Below are 19,419 nucleotides of genomic sequence, written 5' to 3'. Positions count from 1 at the left end.
CATATTCAAAAGCAGAGACATTACTTTGCCAACAAAGGTCTATCTAGTCAAGGCTATGGTTTTTCCAGCGGTCATGTATGGGTATGAGAGTTGGACTGTGAAGAAAGCTGAGCACCGAAGAATTGATGCTTTTGAACTGTGGTGTTGGAGAAGACTCTTGAGAGTCCCTTGGACTGCAAGGACATCCAACCAGTCCATTCTGAAGATCAGTCCTGGGTGTTCTTTAGAAGGACTGATGCTAAAACTGAAACTCCAGTACTTTGGCCACCTCATGCAAAGAGTTGACTCATTGGAACAGACTCTGATGCTGGGAGGGATTGGGGGCAGGAGGAAAAGGGGATGACAGAGGATGAGATGGCTGGATGGCATCACCAACTCGATGGACGTGAGTCTGAGTGAACTCCGGCAGATGGTGATGGACAGGGAGGCCTGGCATGCTGCAATTCATGGGGTCACAAAGAGTCGGACACGACTGAGTGACTGAACTGAACTGAACTGAACTGATGGCTAAACGAGAAATGTGTTTTTGTTTTGTGCATGCACACGTGCATGCTCAGTCCTGTCTGACTCTTGGCGACCCCATGGATCGTGGCCTGCCAGGCTCCTCTGTCCATGAGATTATTCAGGCAAGAATACTAAAGTGGGTTGCCATTTCCTCCTCCAGGGGGTCTTCCCACCCACAGATGGAACTTTTGTCTCCTGCATCTCCTGCGTTGGCAGGCAGGTCCTTTACCACTGTGCCACCTGGGAAGCTGGATTTGTTGTTTCATGAGCAACTCCTAAACTGCTACATCTATGAAAAATGTATACACGAGGTGTCCTATGTGTATGTATGTTCTACCATAGCAAATATGCAAAAGATCTGCAAAAACTCATTGAATTTCCAAATATTACGCTTAATCCACATTTGCTATGCTTCCAGGAACTGGCATCAAATACCACTTCTTTCTATTTTAGTAATCTGTACTCTTTCTGTGGCTTCCTCTATCAGAGATCAAAAAAACCCATACAAACATTTATCTCCATCAGTTCTTTTATAACTACAGCTTTAATCAGGAAAGAAAAAGAAGCAAATTAAAGCCCTGCTATTTTATTATTTTGTTTTATTATTTTATTTTTGCCATCTGATTTCGCTAAGTCATCTGTCTGCATCTATTTAGAAGGAGTGGGATTTCATCAAGGCCTTGTCTTTATTCAGGGAGCAGAATGTTTCTGTAAAAAGGTTCCTGTGTCAAAAGGTGCCCATTTGTTGGATATGCCTTTCTTTGAAAGGCCAGGTGTACTTTGCCCAAGCTTGGGAATTATTCAGGGTCACTCACAATTCAACTAGGAGTGTTGATAATTTTTATTTTTTTTTTTTTTTTAATTTTAAATTTTACACATGCTCCCCATCCTGAACCCTCCTCCCTCCCAACCTCCCCAAGAGTGCTTAGCAACACAAAAACCAATGAATCACTATCTTATATATAAATGCAATAAACAACAGAGAACCTGTTAGGAAGTGAAATGTGAAATGTGAAATGTTTTTGCAAATTCTGAGATGCAAAAGAAGCAGCTGTGGTTCCTCTTAGGTGTAGCATTCAACTCTAATCAAGTTCCAGGAAATTATCTGAATGCTTTTTAGTAACTCTAGGCAATTCTTCTAGTTACTTGGATATTTATCAATAGCATACCTACAAGGAAATAAACAGGTCTTCACTCAGTGGTGTATAGTTTCCAATCAGCTGTTCTAATTTTAAAACAAAAAGAGAAAAAAATAAATAAATAAAACCTCTTTCTCCCAGTGTGCACCCGCCCTCTGGGAGATCCACTGACTTTGCTATGACAGCTGCCAACGCTGTGCAGAGGTGGTGAGGATGAATTTACAAATATCAGGTTTGACATTCGTAACTGAATTTTTTCCCCAATAACAGAAACTAGTAGGACTGGGGAGATTGAAACTACTAAGAATAAGGTGCAATTTTTCTTTATTGCTTGTTGACTTCAATGCAAAGGGGTGCATTTTATCTTGTAAGTTTCTTTCAATTCAGTTATAGAAATCCCAGATCCAGAGGCTCACAGGTTATTGCCAGCTTCTAAGGTTCATCTAGTCAAGGCTATGGTTTTTCCTGTGGTCATGTATGGATGTGAGAGTTGGACTGTGAAGAAGGCTGAGCGCCGAAGAATTGATGCTTTTGAACTGTGGTGTTGGAGAAGACTCTTGAGAGTCCCTTGGACTGCAAGGAGATCCAACCAGTCCATTCTGAAGGAGATCAGCCCTGGGATTTCTTTGGAGGGGATGATGCTAAAGCTGACTCTCCAGTACTTTGGCCACCTCATGCAAAGAGTTGACTCATTGGAAAAGACTCTGATGCTGGGAGGGATTGGGGGCAGGAGGAGAAGGGGACAACAGAGGATGAGATGGGTGGATGGCATCACTGACTCGATGGACGTGAGTCTCAGTGAACTCCAGGAGTTGGTGATGGACAGGGAGGCCTGGCATGCTGCGATTCATGGGGCACAAAGATTCAGACACGACTGAGCGACTGATCTGATCTGATCTGAAGCATATATTAGATCTTCTTCCCAAATTCAAGATTCAAGAACTCTTTCAAAGTTCTAATTTTTGAAAACAGTATTTCAAGACCAATGCAGCCATTATTTAAACTCATGATGAAATATAATCAAAGTTGAAGGCTTCCTGGGGGTCTGTGTAACAATTTCCTAAGATTCTTGCTGAGAATTTCTCCAAATTTCCACTTCTGCCCTGTACTCTACTGGACCCTTATGCTCCTGCTTCACCCCTCCTTCTGTGTTAAAAATCCTCATCTCCTCCAGTTCTTAAATGCCTGTCTCATTCATTAATTCATTTTATTCTTTACAATATCATAAACCCTTCATAGGTGCCAGGCAGGTGTTCAGTATTTGGTTCAAGAAGATGAAAAGGGAGCATCAGTGTTTCAGTAAGTCATAAATGGTCCCTGCTTTAGGGTACACAGTAAGCTCTACATAAATGTGAAAAAGTTATTAGAACAGAGAGTTGGAGTCCATGTACTTGCCAAGATAAACAATCAGCATTTAAAACAGTCTTAATTTTGAATGTTGGTCCAAATGTCTTGGGGTCTGGATGATCCCAAGTGGGATAGATGTAAACAAAAGGCAGTCCGTGACTCCAGCCAGGCAGCTTAGGAATGGGATAGTGCATTCAGAGAAATCTACAGGTGGAGAATACAATGTCATCAAACCAGATTAACACTTGTGAAGTCAACACGCACTTTTTTTTCTTTTTTTTAATAGTTTCAGGTTTCTGTAAAACAGAAAATCCACATGAAGTTAAAAGACACTTGGACATGTGTTCGTATGAAATTGATGGACACACTTCCCTTTTGTGAGTGTCCAGCTTTTCTTTCTTAGGTCTCAAACTCCTGAGTACAGAAATATTAATGTTGTAGAATGGCTCCTTCTTCTTGCTCTCCATCCTTGAGCTAATCTTTACATTTAAATTTATAAATGCTTTATGGCATTAATTATACTGTACAAGGTTTACAAAGCTCTAAAGACTTGGTGGAAATCAATCCTTTACACATGGCCTTATGTAAAGATCAATCTTTGACCTGGTGTAACTTGTACAATACAATGCAAACCCTTAATATATGTTAAATACTAGCAAAAATCATGCTGTTTGTACTGCATTTATTATACTTTAAAATTCAGCTTAAAATTAAGCTTTAAAATTCAGCTTAATTCAGGTGTATCTCATAGTACTAACTCTACCTTTTTATTTCTTTTTGAAAACTTTTATTGGAGTATAGTTGACTTACAATGCTGCATACATTTCAGATATATAGCAAAGTTAATCAGTTATACATATACCCATTTTTTCTTTTAGAGTCTTTTAAAAAATAATTTTATTTAGTTATTTATTTATTTTTTGGCTGTGCTGGGTCTTTGTTGCCATGTGGGCTTTTCACTAGTTGTGGTGAGTAGGGTTGCTCTTTAGTTGCAAAGCATGGGTTTCTCATTGCATGTGGCTTCTCTTGATGTGGAGCACAGGCTCCAGGACTTCAGGCCCATTAGCTGTGGCTCCTGGGCTCCAGAACACAGGCCCATTAGTTGTGGCACACAGACTTAGTTGTTCTGCATCATGTGGGATCTTCTAGATCAGGAATCAAACCCATGTATCCTGCATTGGCAGGCAGATTCTTTACCCCTGAGCCACCAGGGAAGCCCTTTCTTAGGTTCATTTCCCATATAGGCCATTACAGAGTACTGAGTAGAGATCCCTGTGCAGCAGTTTCTTATTAGTTATTAATATCTACTTAATATATAGTAGTGTGTATATGTCAGTCCCAGTCTCCCAATTTATCCCTTCCCCCTCTTATCCCTGGTAACCATAATCTTGTTTTCTACACCGGTGATTGAGATCATAATACAGCACCATATGGCATCTGTTGTTTGCTTTTAATCCACAGAAAGAAAACACAGTTTCCTCCAATGATTTAAAATCCTAATACAAGCACACAAGGAACAGTTTTTAAAAGAAAATAAAACCAATATAATAGTAGTAAGTGAAGGCAAAGAAGCTAATCCCCTTAGGAGATGAGTTTTGCTGTTTTCAATGACTTCAAAATAGGGCAGAAACCTTTATCTCTTAAAACTGTTTTACTTCCTAAAAAAATCTCTTTGTGCTGCCACACCAGTCATAGCAAGCTGAATAAAATTTGTATGCAGTTTCCTAACTTCAGTGGACCAATAAATTGAAACCATTACAGAAATAATACCCTTATTTGAGGTTTTCTGATTTAAAGGGAAAATGCTTGACATACAAGAAAAATCTCAGTCTTTCAGTGGAATAAAACTACTGGAGCATAGAGAACAAACTTTATTCCCTGCCGAATAACTGAGAGAGTATAAACTGAGCCACCAATAGGGGCAACTGATAAGTTTCAACTTAAATAAAATCCACATTACACTGTCTTCTTTATCAAATTAGCTTTTCCAAGAACTATATTCACGGGAATACTGTTGTACAGAAACATGGTAGGAACACTCTGTTTTTGTTTTTATTGCTGGAGCCACAGTTTATAATATTTAAAAGCAAATATTCTTGTGAACAGAAACTAGGTCATTCAGCTTTTTAAAGTTCTCTGAATTGTGAAGAACTCTGCTGTATAGTAGAGATTGGCACAACATTGTAAACCAACCATGCTTCAAAAATATAAAAATTTTAAAAATACTGAAAACTTATACTGCACATGTTTTCTGTATTTCAAACCTACTAAATACAAAATGCTGCTATCAGGAGACCCGCTGTTACCCCTCCGTGCCTGGGCACACACCCAGCAGAGGTCTGACATGCAGAACCCATTCCCGCTCTGGCCAGCACATTCAGCCCAAAGTCTCTGCAGTGGATTTACCACTCTTTCATTGCATTGCTCAATTTCTGGACCTTCTTTGCACATTTTCTGCAAATACAGTGGATAATTTTAGGTGTCTATATTGCTGCATATCTCTTTTCTACATGATCTTTCCATAGTTAAACCTAATCTCACTGTTGGAGGAAAGAGGAAGAACTCAGGAAAGTTCTCCTCTTTCTCAAGAGGTTGATTTTCCAGATTCAACGGTCCATCAAGTTCTGGTATCCTTTATCTTTGTCACAGTCTTCCTTACAATAGACAAGGCTCACTTGAGGTAGGTGTTATTTCTATGGGTGGGTATGGATTGATATTAATCCACCAGTCAGAACACAGAGGTACAGTCATAATTAGAGCTTGGGACTTTTGGGGGGCAAATAGTCCATTACTCTAATTGGAAAACAACGAATGTTTTTGCCTAAAAGTTACTTTTCTTGTACTTATTTTCAAAACAACAAATTTCACCCTCCACTCTGTTCCATTCTCTTTTGTAGAATAATGTGTGTAACTACAAACAGTAACAACATTTACTATCTTTCAGTTGTCTGAGTTACCTTAGAGACCCCTCAGAAGTAACTCAGAGATGAATAATCTTCAACATCCACTCCCTCATAGAGAATGTCTTATTGTTTGTCCCCCACCAGTACTATATGATTGTTCATTTCACTAAAAGCACTGAGAATTGTAATTTTTTATAATTTTTAATTTTTTAATAATTTGAGTGAGGGCAGATGGTATTTATATGATAATATGCATAAGCTGAAACTCCAGTACTTTGGCCATCTCATGCGAAGAGTTGACTCATTGGAAAAGACTCTAATGCTGGGAGGGATTGGAGGCAGGAGAAGGGGACGACAGAGGATGAGATGGCTGGATGGCATCACTGACTCAATGGAAGTGAGTTTGAGTGAACTCCGGGAGTTGATGATGGACAGGGAGGCCTGGCGTGCTGCAATTCATGGGATCGCAGAGTCAGACACGACTGAGCAACTGAACTGAACTGAACTGATGCATCTCATATTACTAGAGGGTTTGAAAAAAAAAAAAAGAAATTTTTAAATACATTTGTTAGCCATTTGAATTTTCTTTTCTGTGAATTACCTACCTATAGAAGCTTTTTGCTTATTTTTCTATAGACCTCTGGAAATTTTCCCTATGAATTTGTTTGTGCACTTTGGTTATTAAGAGTATCATTCCCAGGATTTCCCTGGTGGTCCACTGGTTAAGAATCTGCCTGCCAATGCAGAGGACATGAGTTCAGTCCCAGGTCTGGGAAGATCCCCCATGCCTCAGAGCCCACATGCCACAACTACTGAACCACGCATTCCAGAGCTGATGCTCTGCAAAAAGGGAGCCCCGAGCACCGCAACTAGAGAGCAGCCCCTGCTTGTGGCAACTAGAGAAAGCCTACATGCAGCAATGAAGACCCAGTGTGGCCAAAAGTAAATAAACAATTTTGTTTAAAGGGAAAGGAATGACCTGTTTAAAAACAAACAAACAAAAAAGACTATCAAGCCTCTAAGTTATAGTATAGAAAAAAATTTTCCTAGTTTGCCCTTTACCTTTTTTATGATCTTTTTGATGTATAGAGGTTTTAAGTTACATATGGTCAAATAACTTATATTTTTGTTTTCTATTTTTTCTCCTGCTTTTATACTGAAAAAATCTTTTCTCACATAAACGTTAAACTCATGTTCAGACTTCAATTCAGATCTTTTGTGTTTTCATTTTCTTGATTAACTGTCATTGAGCCTCTAAGGCCTGGGGTGAACTCATAGTGATTCCTAGGGAAGACCTAAGCCCTGGGAACTCTGAGCTTAGAAAGAACTCAATAGACCCAGAATCACAATTGGAAGCAGATATTAGAAAGATGGTAGAAGAGACATCTTGAGTTTCTTAGGGGATCTAAATAATTTAGCATTATATAAAACTGGTTTCCTTGGTGGAATTATGGACTGATTTGAATAAATATGCTTATTAAATTCCAAGGGGAAAAATTTCACAACACAGTATTTTGAAATCCCAATGTCATGCATGTAGCTATGCTCAATTTCGGTGCCATAGTCTGTGGAGTTCATGAATATTACAACCCAAGATGTTATTTTACTAGGGGACTAGAAAGGAGATGATGGGAAAAGGAAGTAGCAGAAGTGGGTGGAAGTATTTTTGCTCCTTGCTAGATGGAGATGGGTGAGTGTTGAGTGAAGAATGAAGGAATCTTCGGAGAGAAAGAAAGAGGATCTGGGGCTTTGTGGGGCATTCCAGAATAAAGTTCTTATATACATTTATTGGGTGAAGATTCCAAATAAAAGATTTTAACTAATACTCATTTTATAGCATAAAATAGACAAAACCAGAAGTATGTGCAAAGTCCTAAATCTCCTTTCAGTTCCAGATACATTTTGCTGTTGTTTTCTGGTGGTTAACTGACAGGAAATTTATCATTAACTGACACCTCATACATTGTAACCCTACACATCAATTCATTTAAAATTAACATGCAAGAAGACATTCACTCTGGAAGACAGTTTGGTTAACAGAAGCACAACTGTAGATGAGCTGTCTCTGCTAATATGACACTTTGAAAGCAATGACAAAGAACCAGTGACAACTGAAATCAATTCTCTCCTCTCAGGAGCTAAAGGCAAGAGATGCCTGTTGTAAGGTCTGTGAATAAATGTCTAGTTTTCTAAAAACAGTTTAATATCAATCTTGTTCAAAGCTATCTTTTTCTTCCAGTACAGCAAAATGTCAACTAGCATGCTTGCTCTGAGAGGGGCCAGTGGAGCCAATTCAATTACCTTCTTACTGACAACTTCTTGAAAAGTTATTTTACACCAAAATTTAATGAGAATCTTCACATTTCACTTCTTATTAAGTAGAGGGGAGATCTGTCATTAATTGCTGACTATAATTTTGTGAACACCACAATGTGGAAGTTCTCTACATTGTGGTAGAACTGTGTGTACACACACACACACACACACACACACACACACACACAGATTCCCCCATGCTCACCTGCTGCTAGGGTGCAAACATTGCCCTAGGTTCCCCTGGTCAGAGGCATGTGTGCATACCTCTGATTTGGAAGGAGCCTTTTACAACAGGCAGGACTCAGGAAGTCCTTTCTGTTGGTAGGAAGCTGACCCTCTGCAGCAGAGGCAGAATTGTTCTGTTTGGGTCAGAGAAACCTCCTTACCAGGTCAGTTCAGGGCCTGGCTCTGGGCAAGGTTTCTGCAAGCACAGCTTAGATAATCTTGCTCTTCCACTTCTCAAAGATTCTGTGAGCCTGCTAATATTTCTCACTCAATTCTTTTCTGTTTAAATTGGCTATAACCTACCACTAAGGACCAAACCAGCACAATAAACATGAAATGTCTTTGATGACTAAGAACTGAACTTAAGCATCATCATTCTTATTTATTTATTTTGACTGTGACAGGTTTTAGTTGTGGATTTAGTTCAACAACGAGGGATTGAACTTGGGTCCCCTGAATTGGGAGCACAAAGTTTTAGCCACTGCACCATCAGGAAAGTCTCAAGAGTCATCATTCTGAGAATGAATTTTCAAATGCAGAAATGTGATTAGCTAATAATTACTGAGCTATCACCAGGTATTAACACTATGTCTGTGCTAATTACTTTACTTGTATTAGCTCACGTAATCCTTAAAATAACTGAAATAGTAGTTGTCTCCACTACCAATAAGCAGAACGAGGTTTAGATTGATCAAGAGGTTTGTCCTGTCACACAGAGAAGACAAGTCAGGACTTGAACTCTTTCAAGTTAGCTCCAGGGTCTGCCCTCTTAAACACCACACCACACTGCAGGAACAAGAGAAGAGTCCACTATACACAGACTGACCAGTTCATGAAACCAGATCTGCTCCTGACAATAGCTTACTTTTTCATGATTTAAAGTATAAAAATTCAAGTTATGTAAAATATGCATAAATGATTAGATTCTGAATAGCTGAGATTTTTATTATAAGTGGAACAATATAACTATAATTGATATGAACTATTTAAAGCCCCACACAAGTAGCAAATACATACATGTGACAGTTCTATCTGCAATATCCAGAGTAAAAAAGTAAGCATAATTTTTATTTTTTTGGCAACTGCATAGAATTCCATAGCTGTATGATCTTAGACATGTCATTTAAGTCTGGTGAACCTCAATGCCCTTATAGAATAGAAGTCTCATCATCAAACACCTATTTTATAGATGAGATGGATAATTACAAAGGCTTGTCACAAGGTTAACACTAGAACATATGCAACAGTGCCTTACAAAAATGTATACAAGTAACAGATTTTATTATCATCAACCACATTGCTATGAGCAGTTTACAAAGTTCTTTTGCGTATCTTAATCCACTGAAATCCCACCAAAACCCTGATACAGGTAAGCGGTATTATTCTCCTTTTATATGAGGAAAATGAAATGTTAAGAAGTTTTATGATTTATCCAAGATCTGACAATGGATAAAAAGTGGAAAAGATTGGAGCTGGGTACTTGACTCACAACTTCACCATGATACCATTTAATCTATTTCATAAAGGAAAAACATCTTTTTGTCAATAACATCTATTTTTATTATTTAAAAACCTCTCCTAGGATTATGGCATAGTTGATATTACATGTTGATTCCAATATGGAGCTGGATGAAAGTAGGCCACTCACCTTTTTGACTTCATACTTGATGGCAAGTTTGACCCGACTCAGGGAAGCTTTATGCCTGTGCATTTCCAGAGGATCTGCCGATTCCAGGTCTCCATTCAGAATGGCTTCTACCTCTTCTGAGTCTCTGCAAAGATCCAGCACACCCACCACGAAGTCTTTGCATTGCATGGAGAGCTTCCGATAGTCATTCTAAGAACAAGAGGGTTAGAGTTTAATGCAGAGAATGTGCTGTAGTTCAGTGGAAAGTGTTCAGGGGTTTTGTAAATTAGAAAAAGTCTACCTAACTCTGGGCAGGAAGTTTTAGCCCCCTGGTAAATGCAAGGTTTGTTGAGTTAGATACCAGCTGGATTTGCTTCCACCTCCCTCCTTAGCCAGGACCTAATACATATAAGACAGTTCTGAAAATGGTGTGCAAGCAAGTGACTGGTTTTCATTAAGAAATAGTGGTTAAATGCTTAATGCTGAAAGGCCAAAGTATCAAAGAGAGTTATGTCTCTCTTGTACAGATAAACAGTAGTTTTCTTAAAGCCAAAACAAAGCCATTTCTAAGATGAAAATTCCTTAAGTGGCGATCTGACATAGAAAACTGACTATACATGAAAATAACCTGTCTGGTTTACTATCCATTGCCTTATTGGAGACAGCGCTTTTCAAACTGTAGTCCTCAGGCCAGCAGCCTCAGTAGCACCTGGACATGTGTTGCTGCTGCTGCTAAGTCGCTTCAGTCGTGTCCGACTCTGTGCGACCCCACAGACGGCGGCCCACCAGGCTCCCCCGTCCCTGGGATTCTCCAGGCAAGAACACTGGAGTGGGTTGCCATTTCCTTTAGAAACATAAATTCTCAGACCCCACCCAAGACATCCTGATTAGAAACTGATGATGAGGGGCAGCAATGTGTTAACACACTCTCCCAGCGTTTCTGACATACAGTTGTGATTGAGGATGATGGTTTACAGTGAAAGCAAAGAGGAGGGTAGGTGCCAACACAGGGGGTATTTTTTTCTTGTTGTCTGAAGGGCACATTATCATGTCCTGGAGAACTAGAAGGAGAGAAATGTCTGATTATATATAATTGAATTCTCAAGGGTTGCAGAATATCAATACCTGAGAGAAAATTTTTCAGGCCACTGGAACTAACACCTTGCTAAAAATAATCTGTGAATCTTTAATTTCATTAGCATATTTATATAGTGCCATGGACTGGTAGAAGGCATTTGTCAGAATTCCTTGCTACCTTCTGAATGGAGCTCTATTTCCAGCCCATTGGTTCCAATCCAGGTGTTAATGACCATCTCTCAGGAAAATGCCTAACTTCTGCAACCCCCAGCTCCACTTCTACAACTTTCACTAAAATCAGGAAAATGAATCAGATGATAATCTACTTTGGTACACATGAGGAAAATATAATTCCTCATTTCAACATGTCCTGACATATTGTACATGTCTAATAACTGGGTAATATTTAGGATGGCAGAATTTCTAGGTTTCCAAATATCATACTTTAAATATTTAAATCATCTTCATACAACATGAAAAATTTCCATTTTTCCCCTTAAATAATTAACTTGATTTGATGCGCAAAAATCACCGCACCAACTAAAATAAACAAGAAAAGGAAAGACTGTTTAAAGGCTACACAGACTAGAATAGTTTCCATTTCAGATATCAGAAATTCAGATAAAGAAGAGTTGCAGTTAATCCTTTTCCCCTCAAAAGGGAACAAATAAAATGAATAAAAACTTCAGTCTTTGGTTTCCATTCAAGTTTGGTACCATGCAACTGATAAAATTAATAAAATGTTCAATCTCTGGTTTCTATGCAGAGTGTCAGTTAAATATCCATCTGCCTTCCATTCCTGGAAGACTAATGAAATATTTTATTATAGCATCCAGAAGAAGTATTAAATCCACGTCTGTTTCCATATAAAGCTCTCCTTTTAGTACATTTTTTAAATGAAATTTCCTCCTGTTACTCGGCAGTTCAGACTGTTCTATAAGATTTGATACGACACAGGATGGCCAATTCCCCATTGATCAGAAGTAAAAAAAGACTTTTTTCTCTTCTGGAATAAAACATAGAAACCACTTCTGCAGTAATATCCAAATAATAACTCATTATCTTTAAAATTATAACCTGTAAATTATCTGATATTATAGAAAGCTTTGTGCTTTTTTAATATCCACTAAAAGATCAGTCAGGAAGCAAAAAACAAGTAGCAAATTGCAACAATAACACTGTTTTCGTAACAATTTAATCATTTCCTCCTGGAAGAAGTCTGCTATCCAAATACAGAAAATAATCAGAGCTGGAGGTAATGGCGATTTCTTCTATTGGGCTTACAGAATGCCATTTCGCCAATATATGCAGAGCTCCCAGGGAACTCTGGCAGCTGACTCTGTCAGTTCTACCATGAGGTCCTGTCTCTCACTACTTCACAACTTAGACCTTTCGTCTGGTCCAAATTTTCTAATGATTTTCTCTAAATTTAGTTTTGCCTGAGTATCTTTATTGTGTGACTTTTCCATTACCATGGTCCTCCACAAATTTACCAGATGGGTCTGCAGCCCACTTTATAGAGCAGAAACTCAAAACCCGGAAGGCCTGCTCAAGCTAGAGGAAGAACAGTGAAGCCTGGGCCTCGTCACAACCTGTCTACAGGTTTCAGCAGGTTTTTAACGTTCATGGTTTAATCCCTTTTTATTCTTAACAGGAAAACTGAAATTCAACTCTAAGCAGGTTTGCTCCTGTCAGATCCTTTCCCTAATAATAAAAGAGGCAGGACAGTGTAGTGGTTAAAAGGATAAATCTGAAACCAGACTTCCTGGATTTGCATACTGGTTCTACCACTTCCTGACTTCCCTGGTGGCTCAGATGCTAGAGCATCTGCCTACGATGCGGGAGACCCGGGCTCAATCCCTGGGTCGGGAAGATCTCCTGGAGAAGGAAATGGCAACCCACTCTAGTATTCTTGCCTGGAGAATCCCATGGACGGAGAAGCCTGGTAGGCTACAGTCCATGGGGTCGCAAAGAGTCGGACACAACTGAGCAACTTCACTTCACTTCCTTCATTTCACTTCTACCACCTCCTAGCTGTGTGACCTTACAGAAGGTGAGAACTCTCTGATGAGAATAAACCTATCTATTATTGCTGTTGGGTTTCCCTACTGGCTCAGGTAAAGACTCTGCCTGCAGTGTGGGAGACCTGGGTTCAATCCCTGGTTTGGGAAGATCCACTAGAGCAGGGCATAGCAACCCATTCCAGTACTCTTGCCTAGGAAATCCCACGGAGAGAGGAGCCTGGCGGGCTACAGTCAAAGGGGTCACAAAGAGTCAGACATGACTGGGCAACTTAACACCACACAGCAAATTATTGCTGCTATGAGGATTAAATGCTTTGAGTGTGCTTGGTACACATCAACTACAGAATTGCTTCTATGTTACCAGGTATAGCATGTTACATAGAAGAGCTAGAACTGGGACTCAAGGCACCCAAATCTAGGCTTAGCAGATGGTATGTTGGCTATTGTCTTTGTTTTCTCACTTGTAAAATGAGAGGTCTGTATAGGTGGATGATTCCTAGAGTATTTTCCTACTATCAAATGCTACCTTGCTTTTGGACTACATTTATTTTCCTCTTCCTTAAAATCCCATGGACGGAGGAGCCTGGAAGGCTGCAGTCTATGGGGTCGCTGAGAGTCGGACATGACTGAGCGACTTCACTTTCACTTTTCACTTTCATGCATTGGAGAAGGAAATGGCAACCCACTCCAGTGTTCTTGCCTGGAGAATCCCAGGGACGGAGGAACTGGGTGGGCTGCTGTCTATGGGGTCACACAGAGTTGGACATGACTGAAGTGACTTAGTAGTAGTAGTAGTACTGTCCTACTGTGATATAACTTGAAATTGTTTTTCTACTTTACAAAAGGAAAATCTGAGGCACAGGGAAAGCACAATGCCTTTTTTTAAGTGCATCATTGATTCAGAATTAGGAAATTTCAGCTTAATAAATGGCTAGCTTCCTAGCCACTGACATTTGGAAGATGAAACATGGAGCTCAGCCTCTCCAATACTCTGTTTCTCAGAATAGCTTCAGACAGCATTTGCACATTGAAAATACTTCTTTAATAACCTGTCACCAAGCTGTCCTCCATTCATCTATCTAAATCTATATCCTAGAATGTCCAAACTTGGGATAATGAGCTTCATATGTTTTTGGCACCATGCTGCCTGTACTCTTCAAGGACCTTTGAAGACTGCACGATGGCTGAGAACCTTCTCTGAAGCACCTAAGTGACGGCAGTCTGAGGGATGAGATACTGGGTCTTACAGGCCACTGATAAGATGAATACTCATATGCATTTGAAATGGAAAAAAAATCATGTCTTTTTTTCAAGGCTAGTACTTTAAGTTCAAAGTCTTTACGGAAAGAATATAATGAACACCATGGAATAGGGCAGATTAAGTGACCCTGACTTAAAAAGAAGCTTCACTTTCTGCACTTTCAAGGGAGGCAGTCTCTGGGTCAGTGCTGTGAAAGCACTATTTTTTCTGTCTAAAGTCCTGACAGATGGACATGAGTGTGGGATGAGAAGGCAAAGTGATGAAAAGCAGACAGATAAGAAAAGTAAAGGATAAAAAATAAGAAAAGAATAACAAGGACAAGTGAATATGGGAATGAAAAGGTACATTTAGTCAGGAGAGAGAGACCTGTAGTCCTTTGAGATCATAACTTACAAAGACCTGTCTGTATCTTGCTTCTTATATGGTTACACTACACAAACACCTTCCATATAATTCAGGAAAAAGGAACCATGAGATTTTGATTTGCATATCCTTAGATAGCTGGCAGCTTTATGAATGCTTTCTTAAACCCAGTTGTGCTTTCTCCTTTTTTTGCCTCTTCATTTGTAATCATTTCCCACCTTTGAAAGGTTATCAGAGGTGACTTTTTATGTTAGGGTAAAGGAGATTTCATGTATTATCAATATGGGTTTAGTTGGCATCAAGGGGAGAACTATGAATAACAAATTTTCTTAACATTACTTCACTGAGGCTACTTCTCTGGGCAGAATTACATATGTCACCATCTTCTGTTAATTATTAAAACATAATCTAGGAAAATATTTGCAGAATTTCTTATACAGACTTTAAGTACATACCAAGCAAAATGCATAAAAACAAGGTTTGAGTGACCCTTGGAATAGTAAAATAATAAAGTTAAAATTACACTTTTTATAAGTGAAAGTGTTAGTCACTAAGTCCTGTCTGACTGTTTGCAACCCCATGGGCTGTAGCCCACCAGCCTCTGCTAATCATGGGATTCTCCAGGCAAGAATACTTGAGTGGGTAGCCATTCCCTTCTCCAGGGGATCTTCCCCACCCAGGGATCAAAGTCGGGTCTTCTGCATTTCAAGCGAATTCTTTACCATCTGAGCCACCAGGGAAGCCCATACTTTTTATCACTATGATGAAATAAAGTGACATTTAGACTTTTATCTGAACACGCTTCTATTCTTTTCAAACAGAATTTGAAGTTAGGAATTTGCTCTACCTGAGTTCTGAAAAAAAAAAAAATTTCATTTTAGGTATAAGGAAATAAATCTTTTCAAATACCACATAAGGAATCTTTTCAAAGGGAATAGATAGATATAGGTGATACTTATTTTCTTCTTTGTATTTTCCCACATTTTCCAAATTTTTACAATAAATATGCACAGCCTTCATATTAGAAAGAATTTAATGAAATAACAAATAATATTATACTAAGGCCAGATCTCCACCAGCACAAGATGAGTGTTGATGGATGTCGAGGAAATCTGGTATATGTGGAAGGGGAAAACCCCACAAAACTTTCCTACCGTTTTCTTTCAACTAGTTAACTTGAATTATATTGCTAGTTGCATTTGTGTGGCTCTCAATAAGTATGAAAAACTGCAGTAAAACCTAAAAAACAGAATAATCACTTTTTCTGTGATCTGACACCACAACATAAAAAAAAAAAAAAAAAAAAAAGAAGATTAACTCAGCATCCAAAAACGAATTCAAGGAAATGATGCCTAGAATCATCCTCTTTAGTGGATAACAGGAACCAGGAGCCTGCTAGAAAACAGTCTGACTTTCACCAGATCTACAAAGTCTCCTCCTGCCCTAGATTTAATAGGCAGAACCATCTGAAATGCATAGGAAAATGTAACAATTAAAAAACATTCCACTATTAATGTATAGTTTTTAATAAAAATAAATAATACTGTTGACTGGAGATGATGTCCAAAAAAAAGTTCACTCATAAAAAAATCTACTAAAGCAAACCACTTTTCTGTCTTTACATTTCTGGGTTGACCTAATGGCCACAGCTCACCATTCTGAATATTGCAGATTTCATTTGTGGATTTCAGTTGCAGCCACTTTTGTCATAAATAAAATGACTTTAGTCATTCATTTAAAATTTTATATTAGTCTTTTGACTTTTAACTAAAGGGATATACAAATGTTTGGGCCAATAAACAGTGCATGCAAAACTATTTCTATATTGGGTGCCACCATACAACTACAAAAGAGGAAGAACTGGGAAGCAAGATCATAGCTAAATCCCTCCTTCAACAAAACAGAAGTCTCGTGTACTATTTAACACCTATCCAGAACGCAGAGCAGCACAATCATTACAGCTCTCTGATTCAGTATATACCCACTTCTAAAACAAATTTATCACAGCACCGGGCTGAAAAGAGAAAAATCATCAGATCATTTCTGAACGACGCTCCCAATCCCTTGAGATTTTAGATCCACTGGACAAAACTGATTTGGGAGCAGACTGCAGAAGGCACCTCGCCGGGAAGTGGAAGAGCGCGCAGAGCAGCCGCGGTGGAGCGCACAGCTTACCTTGAACTCCTTCTCTATGTTGGCCAGCTTGGCCAGCTCGTTGCTGAGCTCCAGGGCAGTGAGCACAGGGTCCTCGCTAGACAAGGACAGATAAGCTGGACTGGCCAGCCCCTTGTAGGCATTGATCCTTGAGCGCGAGTGGCTGAAAGAGTCGTGCCTCTGCTTTTCCGTGCAGTCCCCGCACTTGCAGAAATAGTCATGCGGCCGCTCGATCCTGGCGCCCTTCATCAGCAGCATATGCACCACCTCGTACTTCTGGCAGTGCGCCGCCAGGATGATGGGGGTGATGTCCGGGGAGAAGCGTGTGCCGTCCTCGTCGTAAGCGTAAAAGTCGTCGTCCTGCAGCTCCTGCTCGCAGGGGCTTAGGGTTAGGCGCTTGCTGGCCGCGAACCCGGGGTGGTTGAGGATGGCCTCCACGATGCGCACGTAGCCCTTGCTGATGGCGAGCAGCAGGGCGTCGCCGATGCGTGCCAAGTTCTCCTTCTTGAGCAGCAGCTCGGTCACCTCCAGGTGCTCATTGCCCACCGCCAGCTGCAGCGCGTTCTGGCCCATGTAGTCCACGCAGTTGACATTCAGCGTCTTGGACTCCTCCAGCATCTTGCGCACCACCGGGATGTTGCCATACTCGGCGGCGTCGAGGAAGCGCTCCTCCTCCGCAGTGAGGCTGGTACCCCGGTCGTTGAACATGAAGGCCGGTCCCCGGACGGCTTGGCGCCGGCCCTTCTCCCGCATCACCGTCTTGCGCCTTAGGGATGGGCTTTCCTCCATTGACCTAATCAGCAGCAGCAACAACAACAAAACCCCAGCTGTTGAATATTAGGGCATATTGCTTCTTCCCACATATCGCTCCATTTCTGCAGTACAGGTCACACACACGGCAAATCTATGGCCTGAGGACAGCCAGGTCAGACGCTAAGACTCGCCTGAAGTTTTACACCTGGACCTAATAAGGGCTGCTGGAACCCAGAAAGCAGAAACCCTTCAGAACAAGAGTTCTTGTTCTACAGAGCAGCCATCACCAACCTTTTTGGCACCAGGGACCTGTTTTGTGGGAGGCAATTTTTCCACCAGGGTGGAGGGGATGGTTTCTGCACATTACATCATATCTATTGTGCACTTTTATAGCTCACCTAATGCCCTGGCTGAGCTGACCCGAGGTTGGGGTCCCCTGCCATAGAGAATGACATTCATAAGGAATAATAACATAAACGATTTCCAGGTCTCCCTTTGTGACCCTGGTAAAGACAGGACTCATCATACCTGTGGGAATAAAGTTAACTGCTGCTTTAAAAAGTCTTGAAAACAGGGGCAAACAGGTACTTGTCACCAAAGCACTACGCTTGAAGGCTAAAGATATTAAATTTTCAAGAATTAGGCCAGAACAATCCTCCTAAGTCATTGCATATTTTTAACTAAATAAGATCATTGACACACACACACAAAGTCCAGTATTTAGGCCAAGTACTATCTTTCAGGATCTTAGATTTTCTATCTTTTCTATTATGGGTATCCCAACCTACTCCCCCACCCCCCAGAAAACTTAACAAAATTCTTTTTTTTTTTAACGACACAGACAAGATTTAGCAATTATAAAATGATAATTCAGTCTAGATTTATCCCAAGGACGGAGGAGCCTGGTAGGCTGCAGTCCATGGGGTCACTAAGAGTCAGGCACAACTGAGCGACTTCACTTTGACTTTTCACTTTCATGCTTTGGAGAAGGAAATGGCAACCCACTCCAGTATTCTTCTGGAGAATCCCAGGGACAGAGGAGCCTAGTGGGCTGCCGTCTATGGGGTCACACAGAGTCAGACACAACTGAAGCAACTTAGCAGCAGCAGCAGCAGTAACCATAGTTGAATATTTTTATTAAAAATAAAATTTATGCTTAAATTAAAAAAAATCTTCATCCCTTAGTTGACAAAATTTTAAAACATATAAGTACATACCGGCAATCATTATATTATAATGTTTCAGAAGCTAAATAAATGCCATAAGTTTTTGCGGTTCAGTCCCTAAGTCAACAGTGTCTGACTCTTTGCGACCCCATGGGCACCTCCAGGAGCACACCAGGCTCCTCTGTCCATGGGATTTCCCAGGCAAGAATACTGGAGTGGGTTGACATTTCCTTCTCCATGAGATCTTCCTGACCTAGGGATCGAACCCACATCTCCTGCATTGGCAGGTGGGCTCTTTACCACTGAGCCATGAGGGTAGCCCAAATGCCGTATGTCTGACCACTATTAGTAGGTGTGATGTGTAAGAATAGTGGAGTGAGATGTGAACTATGTGGTATGTGTGGGAAACCAGGAGGTTCAAGGCTGGCTTGAGGAGGCCTGTGTTTGTGTGTGGTTTTTGTGCTGTGTGTATGTGCCTTTGTACAATGATAATTTTTAGGTGGACAAGAACTAGGAAATAGCATTCACTGAACTGCATAGAAGAGACATTTGTTTCAAGA

At 40.2% G+C, this 19,419-nt stretch overlaps 1 protein-coding gene across 3 annotated transcripts in view; it reads right to left on the bottom strand.

Annotated features, from left to right (window-relative positions):
- TRPC3 (transient receptor potential cation channel subfamily C member 3) overlaps positions 1-19,419 on the bottom strand; it is a 73,552-nt gene that overhangs the window by 34,548 nt on the left and 19,585 nt on the right. For all 3 annotated transcript variants that reach the window (XM_019978071.2, XM_070769154.1, XM_070769155.1), the window contains exons 2-3: positions 16,962-17,733; positions 10,083-10,271 (exon numbers count right to left, since the gene is read on the bottom strand). In XM_019978071.2, coding sequence (XP_019833630.2) covers positions 10,083-10,271; positions 16,962-17,733 — 961 coding nt within the window. The remainder of the gene's footprint in view (positions 1-10,082; positions 10,272-16,961; positions 17,734-19,419) is intronic.

The sequence above is a fragment of the Bos indicus genome, chromosome 17 (assembly GCF_029378745.1).
Source record: "Bos indicus isolate NIAB-ARS_2022 breed Sahiwal x Tharparkar chromosome 17, NIAB-ARS_B.indTharparkar_mat_pri_1.0, whole genome shotgun sequence".
NCBI lineage: Eukaryota > Metazoa > Chordata > Mammalia > Artiodactyla > Bovidae > Bos > Bos indicus.
Note: the sequence above shows the minus strand (reverse complement) of the source record. Positions and strands in the feature narration are given on the sequence as shown.